Source organism: Myotis nattereri (genome assembly GCF_964212035.1).
Source record: "Myotis nattereri genome assembly, chromosome: 17".
NCBI classification, from domain to species: Eukaryota; Metazoa; Chordata; class Mammalia; order Chiroptera; family Vespertilionidae; genus Myotis; species Myotis nattereri.
In genome coordinates, this window is record NC_138092.1 from 46,608,781 (window position 1) to 46,633,251 (window position 24,471).

Below are 24,471 nucleotides of genomic sequence, written 5' to 3' on the forward strand. Positions count from 1 at the left end.
ACTAGAGGCCCGGTGCACAAAAATTTGTGCACTCGGGGGGGAGGGGGGTCCCTCAGCCCAGCCTGTGCCCTCTAGCAGTCTGGGACCCCTCGGGAGATAACGACCTGCTGGCTTAGGCCTGCTCCCGGGTGGCAGAGGGCAGGCCCAATCCCTAGGTGCAGCCCCTGGTCGGACTCAGAGCAGGGCCGATTGGGGGGTTGGGGCACCACCCCCTGTCACACTCAAGGCAGGGTCGATGGGGAGGTTGCGGCACGACCCTGTCACTCACAGAGCAGGGCCAATCTGGGGGTTGGGGCGCTGCCCCCTGTCACACACAGAGCAGGGCTCATCAGGGGGGTTGGGACTCCATACCCTGTCATGCACAGAGCAGGGCCCATCAGGGGGTTGAGGAGCTCCCCCCTGTCACTCACAGAGTAGGTCCAATAGGGGAGTTGGGGTACCGTCCCCTGTCACACACAGAGCCAGGCCAATCAGGGGATTGGGGCGCCGCCACTGTCACACTCAGGGCAGGGCTGATGGGGAGGTTATGGCTCTACCCCGTCACACACAGAACAGGGCCCGTGGGGGGGCGGGGGAGTTGGGGCACAGCCCTCTATCACCCACAGAGCAGGGCCGATCAGGGGGTTGGGGTGCCGCCACTCTCACACTCAGGGCAGAGCCGATGGGGAGGTTATGGCTCTACCCCGTCACACACAGAGCAGGGCCCAGGGGGGGGTGGGGGGGTGCCGCCCCCTGTCACACACAGAGCCGCAGGGCCGATCAGGGTGTTTGGGCGCTGCCCCCTGTCATGCTGATCCCGGTGCCGGGAGGCCTCTCGGCTCCGCTGATCCCGGTGTTGGGAGGCATATTACCCTTTTACTATATAGGGTAGAGGCCTGGTGCATGGGTGGGTGCCAGCTGGTTTGCCCTGAAGGGTGTCCTGGATCAGGGTGGGGGTCCCCACTGGGGTGCCTGGCCAGTCTGGGTGAGGGGCTGAGGGCTGTTTTCAGGCTGGGGGTGACTGAACTCCCAAACGCTCCTTTTTTCCTTTTTTTTATTTTATTCTGGGCCAGCTTTAGCTTGAGGCTTGGCTCCAGCTCTTAGGCCTCGCTGCTGAAAGTAGGTTTCTGGCCTTTGCATACAATGTTGCGAATCTGCTGGCTGAAGTCCGGCGGTATTTGTTACAATGTTTGAAACTGCAGGCTCAGAGGCCTGCAGTCGCAGGCGGGGAACGTTGGTTTCCTCCGTCACTGAGGCAAGCAAGCCTCATGTTAGTTTCAAGCTGCCTGGCTGCTGGCCGCCATCTTGGCTGACAGTTAATTTGCATATCTCGCTGATTAGCCAATGAAAAGGGTAGCTGTCGTACACCAATTACCATGTTTCTCTTTTATTAGTGTAGATAGTCACAATGTTGTACATTACTTTTCAGACTTATTTATTTTATAACTGGGATTTGTGCCTTTTGACCCCCTTGACCCATTTTACCCATCCCTCACCCCCACCTGGCAACCTCCAATCTGTTCCTTTATCAGTTCAATTTTTTTGTTTTGTTTTGTTGGGTTCTTTTTTGTTTAGATTCCATCATCTAAGTGATCACATGTGTCTTCCTCTGTCTGACTTCCTATATTTAGCATAACGTCCTTAAGGTTCATCCATGTTGTTGCAAATGGCAAGATTTTCTTTTTATGGGTGAATAATATTCCATTGTACATATATACACCACATGTGCTTTATCAGTAGACACTTAGGTTGCTTCCATGTCTTATCTATCTATCTATATAAACGCCTAAGCGACCAAACAACTGAACAACCAGTCTACTGGTTGCTATGACATGTACTGACCACTAGGGGGCAGAGGCTCAGTGCAGGAGCTGCCCCCTGATGGTCAGTACACTCCCACAGCCAACCTCCCACTGCCAGCCAACCAGCCAGCCGGCCAACCTCCTGCAGGGCTGGCTGACCAACCTTACATGGTCCCCCTTTCCCCCCGGCTGGTCCCGATCATCCGGATTGGGACTGGGTGAGATGGCCCTGATTGGCCCTTATTGCTGGCCAGGCCAAAGGGACCCAACCCGTGCACCAGTTTGTTCACCGGACCTGTAGTTGTAAATAATGCTACAATGACCGTGGGGATGCAATATTTTTTTAACTTAGTGTTTTTGTTTCCTTCAGAAAAATACCCAGAAGTGGGATTGCTGGGTAATATGGTAGATCTATTTGTAATTTTTTGAGGAATTGCCTCACCGTTTTCCATAGTGGCTGCACCCATTTACATTACTACCAACAGTGCACAAGGGTTCCCTTTGCTCCACAGTCTTGCCAACACTTGTTATGTGTCTTCCTGATACTAGCCATTCTAACAGTTGGGATATCTTGTGGTTTTGGTTTGCATTTCCCTGATGATTAATGATGTTGGGTTTTTTTTAAACTTGGAATACTCACATATTCCTTTCTGAAACACATTTACTCTACCCACCTCTGTCTACACTCCCTGCGCACAGCTCACACTTCTCATTCTTTCAATCTCCACTTAAATTTTCCTTTCTCCATAATTCTTTCTCTCCTTCCATCACTCCTCCTATCCACCCTGTACATGTCGAGTTTATGCTATCTCCTGGCAGCTTTAACAACTATGATTTACACATTAAACATAGAGTTCACTTCATCTCTGCCCAAGCTCCTGGGCAGCAGAGCCTGATCTGATCTACTCGTGCTTGTATTTCTAGTATCGTGCCCAGTGCTGGGCATGTGGTGAGTATTTAGGAAGGAGTTGAGTCATTTAACTTGTTGCAGTTGTGTTGTGATATTATTGCGTATGGCATTGAATGTTAAAGAGTAGACAAATGGTTTTTCTCCCCCAGTACCAATTAGTTTTTCTAGTTGGCAAATGATTATTTAGTTAAAAAAAATTAGATCAGAAAAGAATCTTCAGTTGCTTCCCACAGAGATATGAAGCTATAGTACATACTTGCTGATAGTACCATTGGGTTTGAAATAAAAATATGTCCAAGTTGCTAAAGAAGGACCATCATTGTATTTGACGTTCTCTTGCATGCAGGAATACACCATTGATTCTGACTGGCGTTTTCGAAGTACCGTCCTCACGCCTATGTTCATTGAGACTCAGACTTCTCAGAGCGCTCTCCAGACCTGGTCGCAGGAAGGATCCCTTTCTGCTCAAGGGGCTATGGCTCGGCAGATACGGGCCACCCAACAGCAGTATGATTTCACACCGACACAAAACACAGGTAACCTTCAGTCTGAATACCTACCTCTGTGCTCCAGGCACTGTTACCTTGGAAACAGCCTCTACTGTAAGAACACTGACCATTTGTGAGAAGTGAAGAGATAATAGGAAAAAGTGATGAGAACCACAAAAAAAGATGTCCGTTAAAGGAGAAAAGGACTGAAGTCCCTAGAGTAGTCAAGTTCTTAGAGACAGAGAGTAGAAGGATGGTTTCCAGGGCCTGGGGTGGGGATAGTGGGGAGTTAGTGTTTAATGGGTGTGGCGCTTCAGTTTGAAACGACGGAAACAGTGGTGAGAGTGGATGGTGTGATGGTTGCCTAACCAGGGAAATGTACTTGGTGCCATAGAACTTTAGACTTAAACATGGTTAAAATAGTCGATTTGATGTTATAAATATTTTACAACAATATTTTTAAAAAGGGGAAAAGGATTATTTCTGACTGGAAAAAAGAGGAAAAGTTTTAGTATATTATGTTCTGTTTTGTTTTCCCCCAGAAAAATCTGTTTAGTGCATCAAATTTAAAACCCCATATCTCTGAAGCAAAGTAGAGGCAAACCAAGTTTATTTACTACTAGAGGCCTGGTGCATGAATTTTGTGCACTCGGGGTGGAGGGTACCTCAGTCCAGCCTGTGCCCTCTCACAGTCCTGGAGCCCTTGAAGGATGTCCAACTGATGGCTTAGGCCTGCTCCCCAGGTTGGCAGTCAGACATCCTTAGCGCTGCCACGGAGGTGAGAGAGGCTCCTGCCACTGCCACGCACTCGCCAGCCGTGAGCCCAGCTTCTGGTTGAGCAGAGCTCCCCCTGTGGGAGTGCACTGACCACCAGGGGGCAGCTCCCGAGTTGAGTGTCTGCCCCCTGGTGGTTAGTGCACGTCATAGCAACCGGTCGTTCCACCCTCGGGCCAAAACCGGCTTTCGGACATCCCCTGAAGGGTCCCAGATTGCGAGAGGGCACAGGCCAGGCCAAGGGACTCCACCAGTGCACGATCGGGGCTGGGGAGGGATGTAGGAGGTTGGCCAGCCGGGGAAGGGCCGCGGGAGGGCTCCAGGGTGTGTCCTGCCCATCTTGCTCAGTTCTGATTGGCCGGACCCCAGCAGCAAGCTAACCTACTGGTTGGAGCACCTGCCCCCTGGTGGTCAGTGCAATCATAGCAACTGGTTGACCAGTCGACTGTCTGCCCCCTGGTGGTCAGTGCACGTCATGGCAAGCAGCTGAGTAGCCTTAGCATATCATTAGCATATTACGCTTTGATTGGTTGAATGGACAACCGGACACTTAGCATATTAGGCTTTTATTATATAGGATGTTTATAGTATATTAAATTTTTTTTTCTTAAATGGTTCAACTGGTTTTTACGATCATCAAAGTGCAAGTTTAGAGTAAAATATCTAAACTATTTCATAGAAACATTTCAACATTTTTCCTTTATATAAATTTTTTCATATTCTATTGGTTCTAGAAATAGGACTAAGTTGAATAATTACAATGGAAATTTTATGACACTGATATTAGAAATCAAGGATCTTAGTACTTTATAGTAGATACAAAACGTCATTCCTGGAATGGTCACAGCAGCTTGAAAGAACAGGTGATAAGTTCAATACTTAAGTGAGGACACAGGCTCAGCCGCCTGAGCTGCCCTGGGTTGTCCACGCGTGACCTCCCGGAGCGTCCACGCCGTGTCTCCTCCTGTGACATGACCGTATCCCTGGAGAGGCTGTTCCCAGTCCCTGTCGCAGGTGAGCGTGCGGAGGCCCCACGGGCCACCAGGACGACCCCCCATCGTCTCCCCGGTGTGTGGTGGCGTTGGAGCCGCCCGGTGCAGTGGGGTGGGGTAGGCTGGCAGGGCGTGCCGTTCTGAACTGCTGTGAAATGCTCTGGTCTGCCTTTTGCAGATGGAAGAAGCTCCTTTAACTGGCTGACTGGAAGCAGTATTGACCCGCTGGTGGATTATTCGGTTTCTTCATCATCTGATTCCTTGTCTTCCTCCTTACTGTTTGCTCACAAGAGGAGTGAGAAGTTAAAGATAGCATCCTTGAAGTCAGTGGGACCTGATTTTGGGAAAAAAAGGCTGGCCCTTCCAGGGGACACGGTGGATAACAAAGCAAAAGGTAAGTGAGATTATTGAAATGTGTTTAAAATGGCCTGCCCTCTAAATCAATGCAGAGGCTTAAAGAAAGGACATTTCTGATTGTATTCACGTATCCTTATAACCTGTAATCAATACCATTATCATTTAGTTGGGTGAATGTTGTCTGGGCATTTACCATGTTGAAATTATAGTTGAATGTGTTCCAGAAAAGCTGTTGGATAAATTGAACTCAATCGATTTATTTTGTGACTTTCCAGAACAATAGGGTTGGGTGAGGCAATAGGTAGGCGATCAAGAGTTGAGGCAGGATTAGTAAGCTCAGTCTCCAAGTTAAATCCAGGAAAGGCTGGTGGAGGAGGTGGCCTTTGAGACTAGCCTTGGGGATCGAGACACTGGGAGGGAGAGGATGGGGAGGGAGGGAGAAGTAGGGAATGTGCTGGGTGGCGGGAGAGACTCAGATCAGCTCGGCGAACGCTGCGTGAGAGCCCACTCCAGCCTGCACTGTAGCAGTCCGGGTAGGCAGGTGCTTCAGCACACTGGGAGTGAGTAAAGAATGCCGGGAAAGCAGGCTTGCGAGTGTGGGGTGTGGCTTTCGGAATGAACCACACAGCTTCAGGTAGTGAACCAAGCAGAGATAGGCACAGGGTCTCCGAATGACCTCTTGGGGTGGTTGGTGTGGAACAGCATGTGGAGTGCCTGAGGAGGACTGAGAGGTGGAGGTCAAGGCAGACACAGGTTGACCTGGATTAGTAAGCTAAGTCTCCGATTCAAAAAGGAAGAGGGGGGGTTGGAGAGACGGGGTGAGCCCTTGGGTGATGCTAAGACAGCCGAGTGGAAAATGCTGGCAGGGCTCGCAGACCCGGCGCTGAGAGGGCTGAGAGAGGTCAGTTAGGAAGTTAGCTCCTTACGAGAACTGTAGTGCTGGGAGTGAGCGAAAACCCAGAGGAAGAAAATATGAAGAGAAAAGGTCCCAAGACAGAACCCTGGGAAAATGCCAACATATGGATTTAGATAAATAGAAGTAAAATTAGCAAAGTTAAATTTCTTTTTATTTAATTGTAGGAACGTAAAAATGTACAACATACTTTCCTTACTCCCAACTACTCTTTTTCACACTTTCATATAGCACATTTGTGGCTATGGACCCTTCTCTAAATTTTATATAGAAAGGTAAATCTGTCCAGCCTTTTTTTTGTTCATAACTGTGAATTTGACAGAGGGCCAGTGAACCCATTCCTCTGTCTTTTCCTTCACACTTGACCACTGCCAACCAGCCTTTTTTATTTAGTCTTTTTCCTCTTCTGTTTTTCCATCAAACCAGTATAAGATCCAGCAAGAGAGCATGGCTCTCTGTCCTTCCTGTCACTTTGATTGTGAAAAGCCCCAAAGTTAAAATGAACTTCCAAAGTGACTATCACCTTCCCATTGCTTGTAAGTTGTCTCTCTGACCCTTTACGATTTCTTATCTTCAGCCCATGGGCATGCGCAGCTTTCTGTAGAATTGCTAAAACTTGGTGTGCATTTGGGACAGTCTGCAGTTCAGTTAATGTGTGGTGACTGCTGGTGACCAGCTGGACTAGTTTCTTTATTGAATGGGGATGAAAGGAGTTACTGTCCACAATTCAAATTGTTGCAGTTTTCCCCTTTCTACATTTTTAGAGTGAAAATATGTCATGGCTGATAGAGGTAGAATTGGGGTACCCTGTATATAAAATAATAAAGGTAAGAGGTGAAACCTAATTTTTAAACTATTTCCCATAGACATTTTATATATGGGTTTGAAAAAACTCAGTCATAGAACTGAGTAGGTAAATAAATGCTAATAGTAATTTAATTAATATACTTGAATCTTCCCATGTACCTTTGTCGATTTCAAATATTTCATATCTTGCCTTCTTCGCAGTATATGTATTTTTTTTTTGCCTAAAGAGGAACATTTGGAGGTTCATAATATACAGTGAATTAGTACTTATATGCTACTGTTTATTATCATTAAAAGGGAATGCAGTTTAAAAACTTGAAGTTGTAATCTAATTAAAATATCACTTTTCAATCATTTTATTTATTTTTTAATTTTAGTTTCCTTTAGTTATTTGTATCAGAGTAATACATGCATATAGTTTAAAGAGTCAAATATTTTCCCACAGCTTGTTAAAAGAAGTGAGAGATGCAACCACTTACATCCTTTTAGTCAAGTTTTTGGTATTTGCTTCCATCTCTCCAAACAGTCTTTTTTATATTGCCACCTTTCTTTTTTTCAGTATTAGTCATGGTTTTGACTTCATGTTCGGACGTTAGAATTTGTCTCCCTCTTGTACCTCACCCCCATGTCTCTCTCTCTCTCTCTCTCTCTCTCTCTCTCTCTCTCACACACACAAACACACACACACACACACACACACACACACACACGATGAATCCTGTGCCTTCATCCTCTGATATAATTATGCCTTAGTCTTTGTTTCATCGATATTCAGTTTCCTTTTATCTTGGCTACATAAATAGTATTTGTGGCTGAACCATGAGTGATTCCATAATTTCTTTTCCTTTTCATACAATAATTTTTCCTGCGTATTCATAATTATTTTATTTGCGATGCTCAGATTTCTACGTATTTATCACCAAATCTCCTTTGAGTTGTATAGTTTTATTGTATCCCAACATATAAATGTCTCAGATTCTTAAAGAAACCTCTCCGGGAGCCTCTGAGCTGCCTGGGTGGGGTTTCTGCTTAGCGGTTGTCTAGAGACCACCCCCACAGCCCGAGGGTCTGTTTGCCTTTCCTGATCCTCCTTCCTGGGTTCAGTTCCTTCTTTTGGTCTAACATCTCCTCAAGCGGCTTCCCGAGAAAGGGGGTCAGAAGCAGTCTGCTTCTTGTTGGTACTTTGATGCTGCACATTGCTGTTGGTAGCACTCACACCTAATGGGTGATTTAGCTCTAGAATTCGGAGTGTGAACCCGTCAGTTTCCCATTTCACTGGCTGTGGTTGAGAAACCTGATGTCATCTCTTTGTTGATCCTTTGTAAGAACTTGATCTTTTCTCTGTGGACACTCTTAGGATCTTTCTCTTTTCAACCAGTTTTAGGAAATTTTACAAAAGTCTTCTTTGGTCTATTTTAGTCCATTTTTCTAGGGCCCTGTCAGACTGCTAACTCATCTATTCTAGTTCTGAAATATTCTTGGGTGATTTTGTTGATGATTTCCTCATTTCAGTTTTCTCTTTTTGAAATCCTGTTGCTTGCATGTCAGATCTTATGGATTATCCTTCTAATTTTCTTCTTGTTTTGTCCTTTTTGCTCTCTATTCTGAGAAATTTCTTCTATTTTATCTTCTAACCCTCGCTTTTATGTTATACCATATTTTTAATTTCCATAAGCTATTTTTGTTCCCTGAACATCCCTTAAATCCTTGATCCATGGATACAATATCTATTCTTATCTTCGTGATAAATGATAATTTTTGAAAATTTTTTCTTGAATGATCTGATTTCAGCAACTGCTCATTCCTATTTATTTTGGTTTCTGTCTTTCATATTTGAAGCTTTGCTCAAAATACTCAATGATGTTTTACTTTTTTAATGTGTCCCAAGTAGGGCACTAAAAAGGCATGTGGAATAGCTTACGAAAGGGCGTGCGTGCTGACTGTGGTCTTCACTCAGCAAGGTCAGTCTGGACTGGGCCCTTGAGACATGTCCATATCTCTGTCTGCTCTTTTGTGCTGGTTGGTTATCCAGGGGCAGAATCTCCATTGTCTTACCTTCAGGCTATCCCTGTGTCTTACTGGTCACTGTTTCCTCTGCTTCCAGCGGGCTGGCCCTTTTCACTCAGAGACTCTATGTCCGTTCCCCGGCTCCACACCCACACCATGAGGGCTGTGCTTTCACAGCACACCTCCTGCGTCAGCCGCACTTTCCTCCCTTCCCTGGAGGGCCCGGTGCTGCCAGGGCCGAGCCTTCCAAGTCCTTCCCACCATCATTGTTCTACTCCAGCACTAGGACTGAGTTTCTTAAATTTTCTGTTCTGTAGCTTCCAAAACTGGTTCATCATCTTCTTTGCATAGGTTCATATCGTTTTAAAAAAGAGAGAGAGAGAAAGAAAGAAAAGAAAAACTAAATAAAATAAAAAATGGAGGTAAGAAAACAACCTCACGTTTATTTTAGGAGATTCTGGGGATGAAGCAAGTGTTGAAGTGGCCAATTATAACCAACCGGCTTTTTATTCTTCAGGTACAGACAGTCGGGTAGATATATTAAGATTACGCAGACGATTTTTAAAGGACCAAGAAAAGATCCATTTGATTTATGCGAAAAAAGGTATTGCTGAGCAAAAACGAAAGAAGGTTTGTATCTTTTCTCAAGAATATGATTGGTTTGAAATACCTGTTTTATATATGTGTACTAAGAAAACAAGCTTCCTGCCAGATATTGGTTAATATTGGTCTTTAAACCAAAATCAGAGGAGCAGCAGTATAGGACTTGAAGTTGTTTGTGAATGAAAGGCTCCTCTGACTATTGGAAATGAAAGGGCATTCATGACTCACTGGTGAGTTGTGGTATCTCGGAATGAAACCTGTGGGTCGTCCCCTGAACCTGTGGTGTGTCCTGGCTCACAGGCCCTGGCAGGGCCCCATCGCTGCCCCTTCTTTCAGCCTCTCTTCAGCTTGATTTGTTCTCTGAACAGACTGACCTTCTCTGTGTGGTGGAACCATGGCCACCAATTACTCCTGAGTTTTACATATTGTGACTGTAGCTGCTGAGAAGGGATTGCCCCACTCTCTGCCTCAAGGCCAGAGTCTTGACCCACCTCGGGTCGGTGGCCACTTGGGGACCACTAATCTAAGCTAGGGGGCTCGGGGTGAGGCCACGTTGCAACCAGCTACTCTCCTGGAGGTGCATGGATGGGGAGGGAATGGTGGGCCCAGAGGAAGGGGTGGGCAGGGCTAGGCAGACAGGTCAGAGCTCTCTGCGGAAAGTAGTGATTTGAGGCATGAGTTAAGAGGTAAACATTTCTCAAAATGTGAAAATAATGAAATTGGTTTTTTAGCCATAGCTTTAATCTTATCAATCAGTAATTGTGATAAAATTTTTAAGATTATGAATAAAAAAATCCCATCTTTGTTCTAACTCAGCTTAAACCCTTAATCACTTAATTAACTTGCGCATCTGAGTATGAAGTGGTTGGATGGTTTCACTGTATCTTCTGTGGAAAGTAAATGTACTTTTCATCTTCCTCTTGTCTCTGTAACTGCAACTATTCTTTTGAGGACTAGGGTCCAAAATCATCGTCCTGAGTTTATCTCATGCTCCTTCTCACTGGCCCCATCACAGCTGGAGGGCCTTTTACTTTGCCCACTCACAGAAGTGGCTCCGGGCTCCTAATGAAACCTGAAACCTCACTGGGCATGCCTGCAGGAAGTACAATATCTAGGCAGCAGAAGGAAGAGAGAAAACCAGAATGGTTGGGTAAATCGCAGGGAGGTATTTTGGCCTGAGAAAAAGGTCTTTTTAGTCATTAGGAACATAGAATGGCCTGCTGTGTGAGGCCATGCGTGCCTCTGATCTCGGTGTCTAATCTGGGTGGCCAACCACTCACTAAGGACGCGTGGAAAACGGCAGGCGTGGGAGAGCCTGCACTGCGGTCATTTGTTTGTTGGAGGCCTGTGCTCAATATCTGGCTCTGCTCAATGCCAGGGGCACAGAGGTGTGTGTAACGTGTGATGTCGGACGTTAACCAAGGAATGAGCATGTCTGGGAGAGAAGTAGTGAGGGAAGCCTTTTGGAAAAGGTGGTGTCTGAGATGACAGCCAAACGATGAGTGAAAAGCTGTAGAAAGACATTCTAGGCAAAGAGAGGAGCAGGGACCCACGGCCCTGCATGGGGGAGAGTTGGGGTTGGGGGTGATTAAGGATTAATTGGAAGGCCCAGACTGGCCTTTGTGGGTGAGCAGGGCCTGGAGGACCTGGGAGATCACAGGGGGGGCTGTAGTGATCACCCTGGGCCTTATAGCCAAGGTTTATTCTCAGAGTAATTAAGGAAATACAGCTCTCTGATTTATGGCTTTAAGACGTTTTTCAATCAAGTTCTCTGATTTTACAAACATTCAGATTACTTGTAGTAAATATTTAAATAATCTTTTCACCATAGTGATTTTTCTTTCGGATTTCTCATCTATCATCGACTGGTAACAGATAGTGACTAAACCATCTTGGATACAAATTGTCACAGATTCACCTTTATGTTAAAGATGGGTACTCTCAGTTTCATAGCTCATGTACTACTGATTTTCTTAATCACAATTCAAATTTCAAATCTTCTTTGGTTCTGATGATTATAGGAGATCAAGAGTGAGTTCAAAATGAAGCAGGATGCCCAAGTCATTTTGTACAGAAGTTACCGTCAAGGAGACCTTCCCGACATCCAGATTAAATACAGCAGCCTGATCACCCCCTTGCAAGCTGTGGCCCAGGTTGGTCCTTGAACACTGCATTTTCTGTGGTTGCATAATCACTGGTATAACAGTTCCAGGGGTCTACCCTGTTTGAGAAAAATGTTCGAGGCTACACTGTATCATAAATGAGGTGCTGAATTGTCCTAAACAATGGACTTGATTAAAAGACCTTGATCCAAGTGTCAGCTCTGCCATTTCCTGAGGCTGAAACTTCTCACGTGGTGAGACTCTGACTTGTCACCTGGAAGGTATCCCTGCAGTTGGAGTCCTTGTCTAGACACTTAGTGTCATGTTTTCATCCACGACATCAGAGAGTGATACCTAAATTTCTTACCAACAACGTTAGACTGCAGTAATGTGCAAAAAATCATTGTAAACTTCAAGGCACTAAGCCATTTAAATAATTGCTTATCTAAAATCCTTTGCAGGAGGCGGGGAATCGGGAGATTATCGTTTATCGGTGGGATCCGTGTTCTTCCTTCTCTGTTAATACTCTTGTTGGCAGGGGACTGGACATGTTTTTCTAAGTCGTCAGGATGTCAGAGTGGAAATTTCCTATCTGAATTCTTTGACAAAAACAGGATATTTATCCCCCAAAAGCCTGATATGATTCTTTTGACTTTTATTGAAATAAATATTAAATTAAAGAGCTTAGAGTATATAGTATACTAGTTAGTGAAATATAATGCCTTATATTTTATTGTACTTAAGTTTCCAAATTATAATAATAGGTTATATCTGCACAGCCCCTTACTGTCTTTTAAGCTTATTATTGAATCTAAATAATGATAGTTCAACAGGAATTTGCAAAACTAGTACATAGTCCTATGTACCCTTCATCTAGCTACCTTCAACAATGCTCCTTATGAAATGTGTACATTATTAAGACCTATAAATTGACAGTGTTACAGTAGTATCAACTAGACTTCAGACTTTGTTCATTTTCATCATTTTCCTCTTCATTGGGGTGTGTGTGTGTGCGTGTGTGTGTGAAATTCTGTGCATTTTTATCCCATGTATAGATCCAGGTGGTTACCCTCGCAGTAGTTCTTGGTTATTAGGGAGTGCTTTCACATTTCTCTCATTAGATTCTCACAGTAATTTTGTGCCCTTGCAGCAATGACTAGATACATTTATAGATGAAGACTTGAAGGTTAGCAAAGAATGGGTGGTATGGTTAAAGCTGGATGCCTCCCTGGTTGGGGCGTAAGGACAATGCTCTCCCTGTTTGATGACTGGTCCAGTGCTTTTTCTGCATTGCCACTAGTTCCCAGTTTTTCTAGCGCCTTGCACACATGTGCTCACAGCACTACCTCAAAAATAATGTTGACACCTGCTCTCCTAGGCATGATTTGCTTCTCTCCATACTGGAGAGGTACGTGATATGTAATGATGGTAGTAGGTTAGCAAGCCTGGAACTGTTGAGACACCCATGTCCAAATAAGTTCATCTCATTTGTGCTTGGAAAAAATAAAGATGGTAAATATTGTTTTGAAAAAGCAGGACTATTTTTTTTTTATTTTTTAGGAAGGAATTTACTTACTAGAGGCCTGGTGCACAAAAATTTGTGCACTTGTAGGGGAGGGGGGACTCTCAGCCCGGCCTGTGCCCTCTTGCAGTCTGGGACCCCTCAGGGGATGACCACCTGCTGGCTTAGGCCCGCTCCCCGGGGGGATTGGGCCTAAGATAGCAATCAGACATCCCTCTGGCAGCCCGGCAGCCCTCAGGGGATGTCCACTTGCCAGCGGGGAGCAGGCCTAAACTGCAGTAGGACATCCTTAGTGCTGCTGAGGAGGCAGGAGAGGCTCCCACCACCACCACTGTACTGGCAGCCATTAGCCTGGCTTGTGGCTGAGCAGAGCTCCTCCCATGTGAGAGCGCCCTGACCACCAGAGGGCAGCTCCTGCATTGAGCATCTGCCTCCTGGTGGTCAGTGTGTGTCATAGTGACCAGTCATTCCCAGTCTTTTTGCTGTGAGGGTCAGTTTGCATATTACCCTTTTACTATATAGGATAGAGGCCTGGTGCATGGGTGGGGGCCGGCTGGTTTGCCCTGAAGGGTGTCCTGGATCAGGGTGGGGGTCCCGCTTGGGTGCCTGGCCAGCCTGGATGAGGGGATGATGGCTGTTTGCAGCTGGTCACACCCCCTTCAGGGTGGGGGTCCCCACTGGGGTGCCTGGCCAATCTGGGTGAGGGGCTGAGGGACATTTTCAGGTTGGCAGGTGACTGACGCTCCCAACCTCTCCTTTTTTTCTTTTTTTTTTATTCTGGGATTTATTTACCTTCTATAGCTGTCACTGGAGCTGAGAGCCAGCTCCAGCTCTGAGGCTATGGCTGGCTGAAAGCATTTATCTGGGTTTGTTTAGCTTCTATAATTGAAACATTGTTGCCATCACTGCTGCTCTAAGCTCTGAGGCTGGCTGGCTGAAAGCAGGTATCTGGAGCTTGTTTAGCTTCTATAATTGCAACTTTGTTGCTTAGAGTGTAGCTTAGAGCAGGGCAAGTCAGGCGGGGAACATTGGCTTCCTCCGTCACTGGAGCAAGCAAGCCTCCTGTTCGCTTCAGCTGCCTGGCTGCCGGCCGCCATCTTGGTTGGCAGTTAATTTGCATATCTCGCTGATTAGCCATTGGGAAGGGTAGTGAAGTTATGGTTAATTACCATGTTTCTCTATTATTAGATAGGATATTTTTGTTAATTCTTCAAATTCCATTACTTTATTCAACAAATGTTAATATACGGAGTGACACCGCCTGTATGCCAGGGCCTGTTCTAAGCACTGGATGCAGTGGTGGGTAACAGAGGCCTCCGTGGCTGTCCTGGCCCTGCCGTTCTGCCTTAGGAGCCTCACGTGTGGACAGAGCTAGCAAGGAGCATGTCAGCCAGCTGTCCATGCCCAGCAGCAGCATCCTGTTGCTCTGGAGATATTATTGTCTTAATTACTGTTGCAGTTACTGTAATAGAATGAGCACGTGGGACTCCTTGGAAAATAAAGGAATTTGTACACAAGAACCAGTGCCTTGTAGATATGGAAAGCTGACTCTACATGTTCAATGAAAAAAGCAGATTATCAAAACAACAGTGTATGTGTCAGGATGGCAGCAACCCTGACAGTAACTAGATGTAGTATAATATGGGTGATGTTTATTTTCTTTTTTTCTAATCCATATTTTCTAAAATCTTACATAGCAACTATTATTACTTTTTATAAGAAAAATACATTACTTAAATTAATAAGCAAAGTATAAGTCAAATTGTACTTTTTCTTCAGACACAGTTTTTATCAAACAAAATAATTTAAAATTTTTATTTATGCATACACTCACGCCTTCATTTAAAAAATATAGACACAACATGCCAGAAGTTATTCTGAGTATTGGTGTTGTAGACACAAATAAAGGATAATGTTCCTGTGGTCATGGAGTATGAGGGTTAAAGCCATTAGAGAGAAATAGCCCAAACTCGAAAGACACATAAACAGCTACTAATGGTTTTAATAGTTTGATGGTTCCTTGAAAGTTAAAATTGGCAATTTATTTAAGCCCATTGGTTAGTTGTTTTAAGCTTTACAATGATGTTCATGTGAAGATAATACCTGAAAATTTAATTTTCTCCAAGTTTTTATCAGTTTCCACACTGAGCACTTGACATACATTATCTTGGCTAATCTTACCAAAACCCTATGAGATGTGTCCTGTTATCCCCATTTTAATTATGCGGAATCTGAAGGCCCAGACTCACACAGGAGTTAAGATATGTGGTTCCAGCTTTTAAATTCATATCTCTGGGTCCAAAATCTGTGCTGTCATGCCTTTCAGAAGGCACATGTCAAGCAGGTATCTTTGGTTAAACTCCACATTCTCCCCTTGTCAATGTCTGTTAAAAGTTTCTAAATAGAAATGAGATCTTTAGTAGATATGTTTGCAACAGTTTGTATTTTTAAATAAAGCTGTGATAGTTGGTAAATTAAAGAATTTTTACTTCAGTTCCCAATTTCTTTTCCTTTTGAATATTTTGCAGAGAGACCCAATAATGGCAAAGCAACTTTTTGGCAGCTTGTTTTCTGCAATCATTAAAGAGATGGACAAACACAAGACCGTGTCTGAGAAAAACAACATTACTCAAAAGTTGCTCCAGGACTTCAATCATTTTCTCGCCACCACTTACTCTTTCTTTCCACCTTTTGTCGCCTGCATCCAGGTAAAAGTCTACACACACTTCATAAGATGCATTATCTACTTTGCCTTTGCATGACTATGCCATAAGACTTCTTGTGCTGGGGGAGGAGTGGGGGGCATCTGCAATAGTGTCAACAATAAAAAATATAAATTAGAAAAACAAAACTTGATTTGTTTCCCAGGTTCAAACACAAGACAGTTAACAGAGGAAATGGACTCTGGTTTGGTTACCTCTTACAGATGGGTAGATGTAACTTATTTGTACTTAGAAACAATATATGTGACAGGAAAATCCAAAATTAAACTTGGTATAAAAGCCCAGTTAGAAGCCAGTGGTCCTGGATTGTGAGAGCGTGCAGGCCAGGCTGAGGGACAACCCTCCCCCACCTCCAACCCCTGCACGAATTTCGTACACCGGGCCTCTAGTTCTTTATAAAGTAAAATGATACTGTCAACAGGATTATACAGAATAGTCAGTCGTCCTGAAAACAGACTCACAGATCTCATCTAAATTATGAGTACACATTTACTTATGAAGAAATGATATCCCAATAATAATTGTTTGTTCATTACAACCATCGCATGAGAAAGACATCTCATGGGCAAGTAGGAATAAATCTCAAAATTTATACAGTCAGAAACAACATTGTTTACCATAGTGTCTGGAATATAGAAGGCACTCAATAAATATTTATAGAATGAGGGGATTGCTTGAAAATTAAAAATATATTTATTTTACAATATTTTCTTCTGGGCTTCCTTCTCCATATTAGAAAATGTTATATCAAAATCTGAAATCTTAACTAAGAGCCTTTGCTATGTTATTAATTAAAATAGAATTTTATTTGGATTTTCTTTACCACTAGGTTCCTTCTAAGAGTGACATACATTTTTGTTTGTTTGCTTACTTTGGAGAGTCTGTATTCCAAGACCCCTAACGTAGAGCTTATGTTGGCTTGGTGGAAACTCTGTCAGACTTAGCAAGTGGTCCAGGCCTGGCACAGCCATGAGGGAGTTGGGAAGAGGCTGGTGTGGATGGGGAGGAATTGTTCATATTTTCTGTATTGATTTGGGATTTATTTCTCATGATTTTGGTGTATATAGGACTCTCAAATTGAGAGTTACAAAGTAAAGGTCAGTATAATAATTCATGAGTGAAAAAGATGGGGGGAAAGGTTTTGAAAAGAATATTGGAGCTGAGTGTATCTACTTTTTGGTGATCAGGTATGAAATCTGTGTTTCAGCTGCTTTTTAAAAAAAATGTTAGGCCTCACCCGAGGATATGTTTGTTTGTTTTTACTGATTCTTAGAGAAATTGAGATAGAGAGAAAGACATCGATGTGAGAGAAACATCGAATGGTTGCCTCCCATAGGCGCTGACTGGGGATGGAACTCAAAACTTAGGTATGGACCCACAGGGAATCAAACCCACAGCCTTTTGGTGTACAGTATGATACTCCAATCAACTGAGCCACCTGGCCAGGACTTAGCTGCTTTTCTCATCAATTCAGGCTAAATATTCCTCACAACTGCAATTGTTATTTGTCTTTATAGAATAAAGACAATTTTTCTAGTGGGTGTTATTTTCTGCTTTAAATTAAAAAGTAAATGTAAAAATAAAAGGTCACTTCCTCCTCTGAGCAAACTGAATGTTGAAGAAAATTTAATAGAATTATGCAGAGAAAGTTTTAGTTATATCACTACTTACATCAAAACTTTTCTTGCCGAAACCGGTTTGGCTCAGTGGATAGAGCGTCAGCCTGCGGACTGAAAGGTCCCAGGTTCGATTCCGGTCAAGGGCATGTACCTGGGTTGCGGGCACATCCCCGGTGGGAGATGTGCAGGAGGCAGCTGATCGATGTTTCTCTCTCATCGATGTTTCTAACTTTCTATCTCTCTCCCTTCCTCTCTGTGAAAAATCAATAAAATATATTTAAAAAAAAACAAAAAACTTTTCTTAATGTCTACTAGAATGAATTATTCACTTGTGAAGATCTGGTCAACATACCACAAGCTAAACAGCTCTATATGTTTGTGGTTTCACAGGAAATCAGTTGCCAACACGCGGACTTGCTGAGCCTGGACCCAGCTTCTGTCGGTGCTGGCTGCCTGGCCAGCCTTCAGCAGCCTGTGGGCATCCGCCTGCTTGAGGAGGCCTTGCTCCACTTGGCACCTCAAGAGCCACCTCCCAAACGGGTTCGGGGGAGGCCCCGCCTTCCCCCTGATGTTCTCCGCTGGATGGAACTTGCTAAGTAAGCTCTGTGATCCAGACGCTGTTGGGAGAACAGTGAATTTCATTTTGGCAGAAAATGAACAAGTAAAGTTGATAGTAACACTGTTATAAACATTTTTGAAAAACCTTTCAGGTAGAGTACCATTCCATGAGATGACAAGGAATATCTTGCCCAGGGAAAGAGATTAATTAAACCTGATAATTTCTTTCACCATACAATCTTTTTGGACTTGGGATATTTATGCACTAAGTTTTGTTTCCTATAAGTGTGGCTGTAACTTACAGTTCCTAGTATTTTGAATGTGTTTGCTGCTTTGCTATACTGAATAGAGGGTGGTTTATTATTTTCAGCAGGATTCACATTTTTTAGGAACAATTAAGTCCAATTATTTTGTTTATTTGGGGGGGCGGGCAGAATTTTGTTGTGTAGTTATTCTGTTTTGTGTTATGTCTGTTTCTTTCATTAGTTGTGGTTTTATCATAAGAGAGCCAGTGATTCTGAGATGTCTCTTGGTTTAGGTTGAATTTTAATTTGAACTATTTTATAGCACTGATTTTTAGATCTTCAAGTTCTAGGGTAAAAGAAAGTAAAAGTAAGGGTGCGGATTCCTTACCTTTTCACTATTTTATAGTCATTTTTATCTTTCTTAATTTGGACTCTGAGTGAGTAAGGCATTCTCAGGTGCGGAGAAGAATTAAAATATGAATTAGACATTTCTCACAGGCTCAAAAAACTCGCTATATGTACTTATATACATGACTAACCATAATATGAAGTAGGAGGTGATGAGTTTTCTAAGTGGCAAGATACAGCCACTTCCTGGGTCAGTTCAGAGAGTGCACCTGCGCTTTTTTTAATCTTTTTTCAGATGTACAGGGTGGGGCAAAAGTAGGTTTACTGTTCTGAGTATGTGAATCACAGTTTATTCTTGTATTATTATTATTATTAACTAGAGGCCCGGTGCACGAAAATTTGTGCACTCAGGAAGGGCTCCCTCAGCCCAGCCTGCATCCTCTCACAGTCTGGGAGCCCTCAGGGGATGTCCAACTGACGGCTTAAGCCTGCTCCGGGGAGCGGGAGGCGACCAGCAGGCAGATTGGGAGACGGCCCCGGCCCCCATCTCCCCACCACTGCCACCAGTGGCCTCCCTCTGCAGGAGGCGACCAGCTGGTTGATTGGGGGGTGGCGCTGCCCCGCCACTGCTGGTCGCCGTCCCCTCCCTCTGCCTACTGGCACCTGCCTTGGCTGGCCTGGTGCTGCCAGCTCACCAGCCCCGCCCCCTGCCAACAGGTCATTCTGCTGTTCAGTTGATTTGCATATTAGGCTTTTATTATATAGGATTATTGTATTATTTTCCATACAAACTGTAAACCTAATTTTGCCTCACCCTGTATAGGAACAATGATTAACACTTTGTGCATTTAGTATTTTTAGGGAGTGAGAACTCATCTAATATGCATACACTGGGTAAATGAAGCGCTTTTAAACACTTTTTGTAATTTTATTTAACACTTTCTCATACTGTTCTATGTAATACTTTTGCATTTCTTTCAAACACTTTTGAGACTATAATTTGCCTTTTCTTGATATGTCACAGGCATGGTTTTGCCCATGTTGTAGTAGACATCATCCAGGGATCTTGGGGCCAGTGTAGGGTAGTCTCTTTTCTGAGTTCCTGAAAAATGTTTGTAGCTTCATCTCCTGTTGGGCTCTTGGGCCATGAGCTATTAACGTTTAAAGTTCACCTTTACTTTTTTTGTACCTTTAACCATCTTTGGATGTGGAAATAAGAATGCCATATGTGTAAAGTTTTAATCTAAATCTGTAACAGTAGGCTCTGAGAGAGAGAGCTCATGGGCTCTTTTATGTACATACATGAGATTTCGTACCTGTGAAGGGACTAAACTGGAGGAAAACCAAGGAGGAAGCCATCCTCGCCTGGCTGGTCAGGTGACTGCAGATTCAGGAAGAGTGACATTTGTGTTGAGACTTAAAAGATGGGGAAAATTACAGGGGGAAGGGAACAAGCTTACTAAACATTTACCTTAGAACAGTGGTTCTCAACCTTGGCTGCACATTAATTAGAATCACCTGGGAATCTTTTTTAAATCCTGATTTCTGGGCCTCATCCTCCGGAAATTCTGTTTCTTTGTTATGGGGTGGGGCCACAACATTAGTAATAAAGAAACAGAATTTCCGGAGGATGAGGCCCAGAAATCAGGATTTTAAAACGATTCCCACGTGACTCTAATGTGCAGCCAGGGTTGAGAACCACTGCCTTAGAATATCTTAAAAGGGGAAGCTTGGTTGGTGGGATCAAGCAGATTTGTGCTAATGTGTTGCAAAGATAAAGAATGCTCAAGCAAATATTAAGGCTGTAAGAAATTACTTTGAGATAACATTGAGATTGTCCACAGAACTCAAATTAAAGCATGGCACCAGTAAAACCTGGATTAATTTTTACTCACTTCTGGGTTCTTCACTACCTTCCAAATTTTAGAGCAAGACAAGGATTCTGAATAGGTCACCCACAGATATGTGCAGTGTTACTGTAATGTTACCATTAACATGGGAGAAGTTTATTTAATGACATAGTTAATATATTGTTAACCTACATTTTCATATTTTACTTCAAATGCACCTTAGAATAATTTCTGTCTTCTCTATGATTAAAGTAGTAACTTCAAAATTTAATGGTAACTTCAAAATTTTAAAGATTTTATAAAACAAAAGTAAGATTTTAGTTAATATAATATGTGACATCTTGATTTAATATCATTTTATTATGATAAATACTTTAAAATATTGGGGCATTCATTAATGTGGACGCTTCCCCCTTTGGTTTGCCGTATAGACTGTACAGATCCATTGGAGAGTATGATGTCCTCCGTGGCATTTTCAGCAGTGAGATCGGAACAAAGCCGGTCACGCAGAAGGCGTTATTAGAAGAAGCCAGAAGTGACTATTCGACAGCTGCTAAGCAGTATAATGAGGTAAAATTGATCTCTAGCAAATGTCAGTTGATTAAACACTTTTGGTCTCTGGATGGAAAAACTGTTAGTTTTAAATTTGAGAGCTTCATAATGTTTCAGCTTGATGCCTTAGATTTTTACACAAATTTCAGAGAGTGGTTTTATAATAACCAAAATATTGCTGTTTCTCTTACTCGTTTTAAGAAAACATCATTGAATAACAGATAAAGCATTTCATAAATTACCAAATACTATAAAACTGTAAGTTATTTTAATATCTGCTAGGATATTTCATTTCTATGTAATAGATTCCTTTTCTTTGGCAAGAAAAAATGTATGAATAGGTAAGTGAGATTGGTTTTGGGAAAATGACTTTAATTCTATTTTATATATTTTCTGTTTTGAATTGCCAGTGGCTATCCCAAGTGTAGATGTCCAGCAAATATTTGAAATTCAGGTTCTGTGACCTGTGAGACTCTTGAATGATCAATTCAGGTTGTAAAATTCTCTGCAATTTTCTGTAAATGTCCTACTGTAATTTTCATTATAAGAACTTTATAACTAGTAAATAACCCACAGTATTGACTTAAATCTAGTTATGGGTCACTTAAAGTCTTCATTTTATTAATTGGCTTCATTGGTAAGTTTCTCAGAAAAATGACTTTTCTCTTGGTTAGGGTTTTTATATTAATTTGTTACTATAACATTCCTTTTGTTTGTTTTATTCTCCCATTCAGTGTTACTTTATTTTCCTTTTTCTTTCCCTTTATCATAAACCTGAACAGGAATGTTACACTACCTACATTATTTCATTTGTATTCTTTGAACATTGTAGCATAATCTTAGGAACTTTTCTTTGCCAGGCTCTCAATAAACAGGAGTGGGTGGACGGTGAGCCTACAGAAGCCGAGAAGGATTTTTGGGAACTTGCATCCCTTGATTGTTATAATCAACTTGCTGAGTGGAAATCATTGGCATATTGTTCTATAGTCAGTGTCGACAGTGAGAACCCTCCAGATCTAAATAAAATGTGGAGCGACCCATTTTATCAGGTGGGTAGAATCATTTTAGAAGTTGCTGAAATAAATAATTTAGATGGTCAGGTGTTCTCTAAGTAATTAAGTTGCTTAAAACTTTTCAAAAATACAGTAGTAGTTGTGAAGCATTAGGATAGTTATATAGCCTGACTACCTCCCCCCCCCCCAAACTCCATAGTATTGTTAAACCTCTTGCCACTTTTAGCTAACTCCTTTAAAATAAATGGCATGTGTTTAAAAATAAATATTGCCTTAGCTGGTTCGCTCAGTGGATAGAGCGCAGGCCTGCGGACTAAAGGGTCCGCACAAGAGCACATGCCCCGGTTGCGGGCTTGATCCCCAGTAGGGGGCGTGCGGGAGGCAGCCAGTCAATGATTCTCTCTCATCGTTGATGTTTCTATCTCTCTCTCCCTCTCCCTTCCTCTCTGAAATCAATAAAAAATATATTAAAAACTAATAATAAAAATATTAACATAACATCCCTGGTATGATGACATGGAAGAACATTTTCTGTTCTCTTTGCACTGGGTCACAGGCAACACATGGGCGTGCCCCAATTCCCAGAGCAAGATGGCTCCCCTCACAGGGTCACCCCAACTCTTGAACAAGGCTGCTCTCCTGGCCTCTCTCACAATGCTGCTGTCCTGGCTATGCTTAAAGATTCCTCACTTTGTATGTGACATCAGCTGTATATCAGCTAATAGTACGCAGGTCCTACTTTCTACAGAACATGTTCCTATGTATTTTGTGGTTACATAATGAGCAAGTTTACATGAGCATGTCTTAAGAATTACAGTTTTCAGGTTTGAAGTATCGAGCATAATCACTTTGTCTCTAAATCTTGAACTATAAAATTATAATAAATTACATTATAGTAATAAAATGATTAGGCACCCTAACATTGTCTTTCTGATGTTCCATAGGAGACCTATCTACCTTACATGATCCGCAGCAAGCTGAAGTTACTGCTTCAAGGAGAGAATGACCAGTCCCTGCTGACATTTATCGATGAGGCTGTAAATAAGGAGCTCCAAAAGTCCATTATAGAGCTCAATTATAGTCAGGAATTGAGTCTTCTTTATATCTTACAAAATGATATTGACAGAGCCAAGTATTATATTGAAAAATGCATTCAAATTTTTATACAGGTAATACAGATACACCAATCTGAAATGTACTATTTCTGTGATTTATTTATTTATTTTTGTTAATTCTCACCCAAGGATATTCTTTCCACTGATTTTTTTTTTCTTTTTCACCAAGCAACTTACAGGGCTGCTGCTTCTCCACTGATTTTTTGAGAGTGGAAGGGAGGGGGAGAGAGAGAGCAACATCGATATGAAAGAGACACATTGATTGGTTGCCTCCCACACATGCCCTAGCCCAGGTGGAGATGGAGCCTGCAACAAGGTACATGCCTTGACGGGAATTGAGCCCGGGACTCTTCAGTCCCAGGGCTGATTCTCTAACCACTGAGAAAAATAGGCTAGGGCTGTGATATTTTTAAAGTTAGTAAACTAGTGAATAAAAAAATAATAAAACATTTTTATTTACTATTTAATACCACCCATTTTCTACTATTTTCTTCTGATAGCTCTCTTTACTCTGTTTTTTGGTCTTAATGCCTTTAAAAAGTTTTTTTTTCCTGTTATAGAAGTTCTAATTTTTGTTTTACCTTAAGTTTTTATTTTTCTCACACTGCTAAAAAAAAGAAACACTTGAGAGTCGACTTTTACATTTGGAGTAGGTGAATAGAAGTTTGGTTGCTGGGAGGGGAAGAATATGCATCTTCCCTGTTTATTTTCTGCCATTTTTCCTTTTTGCTTCTCAGAGAATCTTCCTCTGATGTTTGCTTATTTTTAAAGTCAGTGTCTTGTATAGAGTCTATTACAACATTTATCATTGGCACACAACGATCATTAGAAGCAAAGTCATTTATTTTTTCCTGAGTTTTAAAAAATATTTTTAATTGATTTTTTCGAGTGAGGAAGGGAGAGGGAGAGAGAGAGAAGCATTGATGTGAAAGTGAAACATCAATTGGCTGCCTCCTGCACACCTACTACTGGGGATCGAGCCTGCAACCTTTCAGTGCGTGGCATGACGCCCAACCAACTGAGCCATACCGGCCAGAGCAATTGTCTTTTATTTTTAAACTTTAAAAGTTGATTAATACAGTCAAAGTTTATTGACGTAAGAATTGGCTTCTATACTTAGCTATTTACATTAGAGGATTTTGTGATTTAAAAAAAAATATTTTTATTGATTTCAGAGAGGAAGGAAGAGGGA

The 24,471-nt window shown here is 42.5% G+C and overlaps 1 protein-coding gene across 1 annotated transcript in view; it reads left to right on the plus strand.

Annotated features, from left to right (window-relative positions):
* Nucleotides 1-24,471, plus strand: part of PRKDC (protein kinase, DNA-activated, catalytic subunit) — a gene marked incomplete at its 5' end in the record, with an annotated part of 203,039 nt that overhangs the window by 135,954 nt on the left and 42,614 nt on the right. Inside the window, 9 exons of the mRNA XM_081110966.1 lie at nt 3,038-3,227; nt 5,124-5,339; nt 9,547-9,659; nt 11,654-11,785; nt 15,785-15,964; nt 17,989-18,194; nt 21,031-21,169; nt 22,012-22,200; nt 23,109-23,333. Of these exons, the coding sequence (XP_080967092.1) occupies nt 3,038-3,227; nt 5,124-5,339; nt 9,547-9,659; nt 11,654-11,785; nt 15,785-15,964; nt 17,989-18,194; nt 21,031-21,169; nt 22,012-22,200; nt 23,109-23,333 (1,590 nt within the window). The remainder of the gene's footprint in view (nt 1-3,037; nt 3,228-5,123; nt 5,340-9,546; nt 9,660-11,653; nt 11,786-15,784; nt 15,965-17,988; nt 18,195-21,030; nt 21,170-22,011; nt 22,201-23,108; nt 23,334-24,471) is intronic.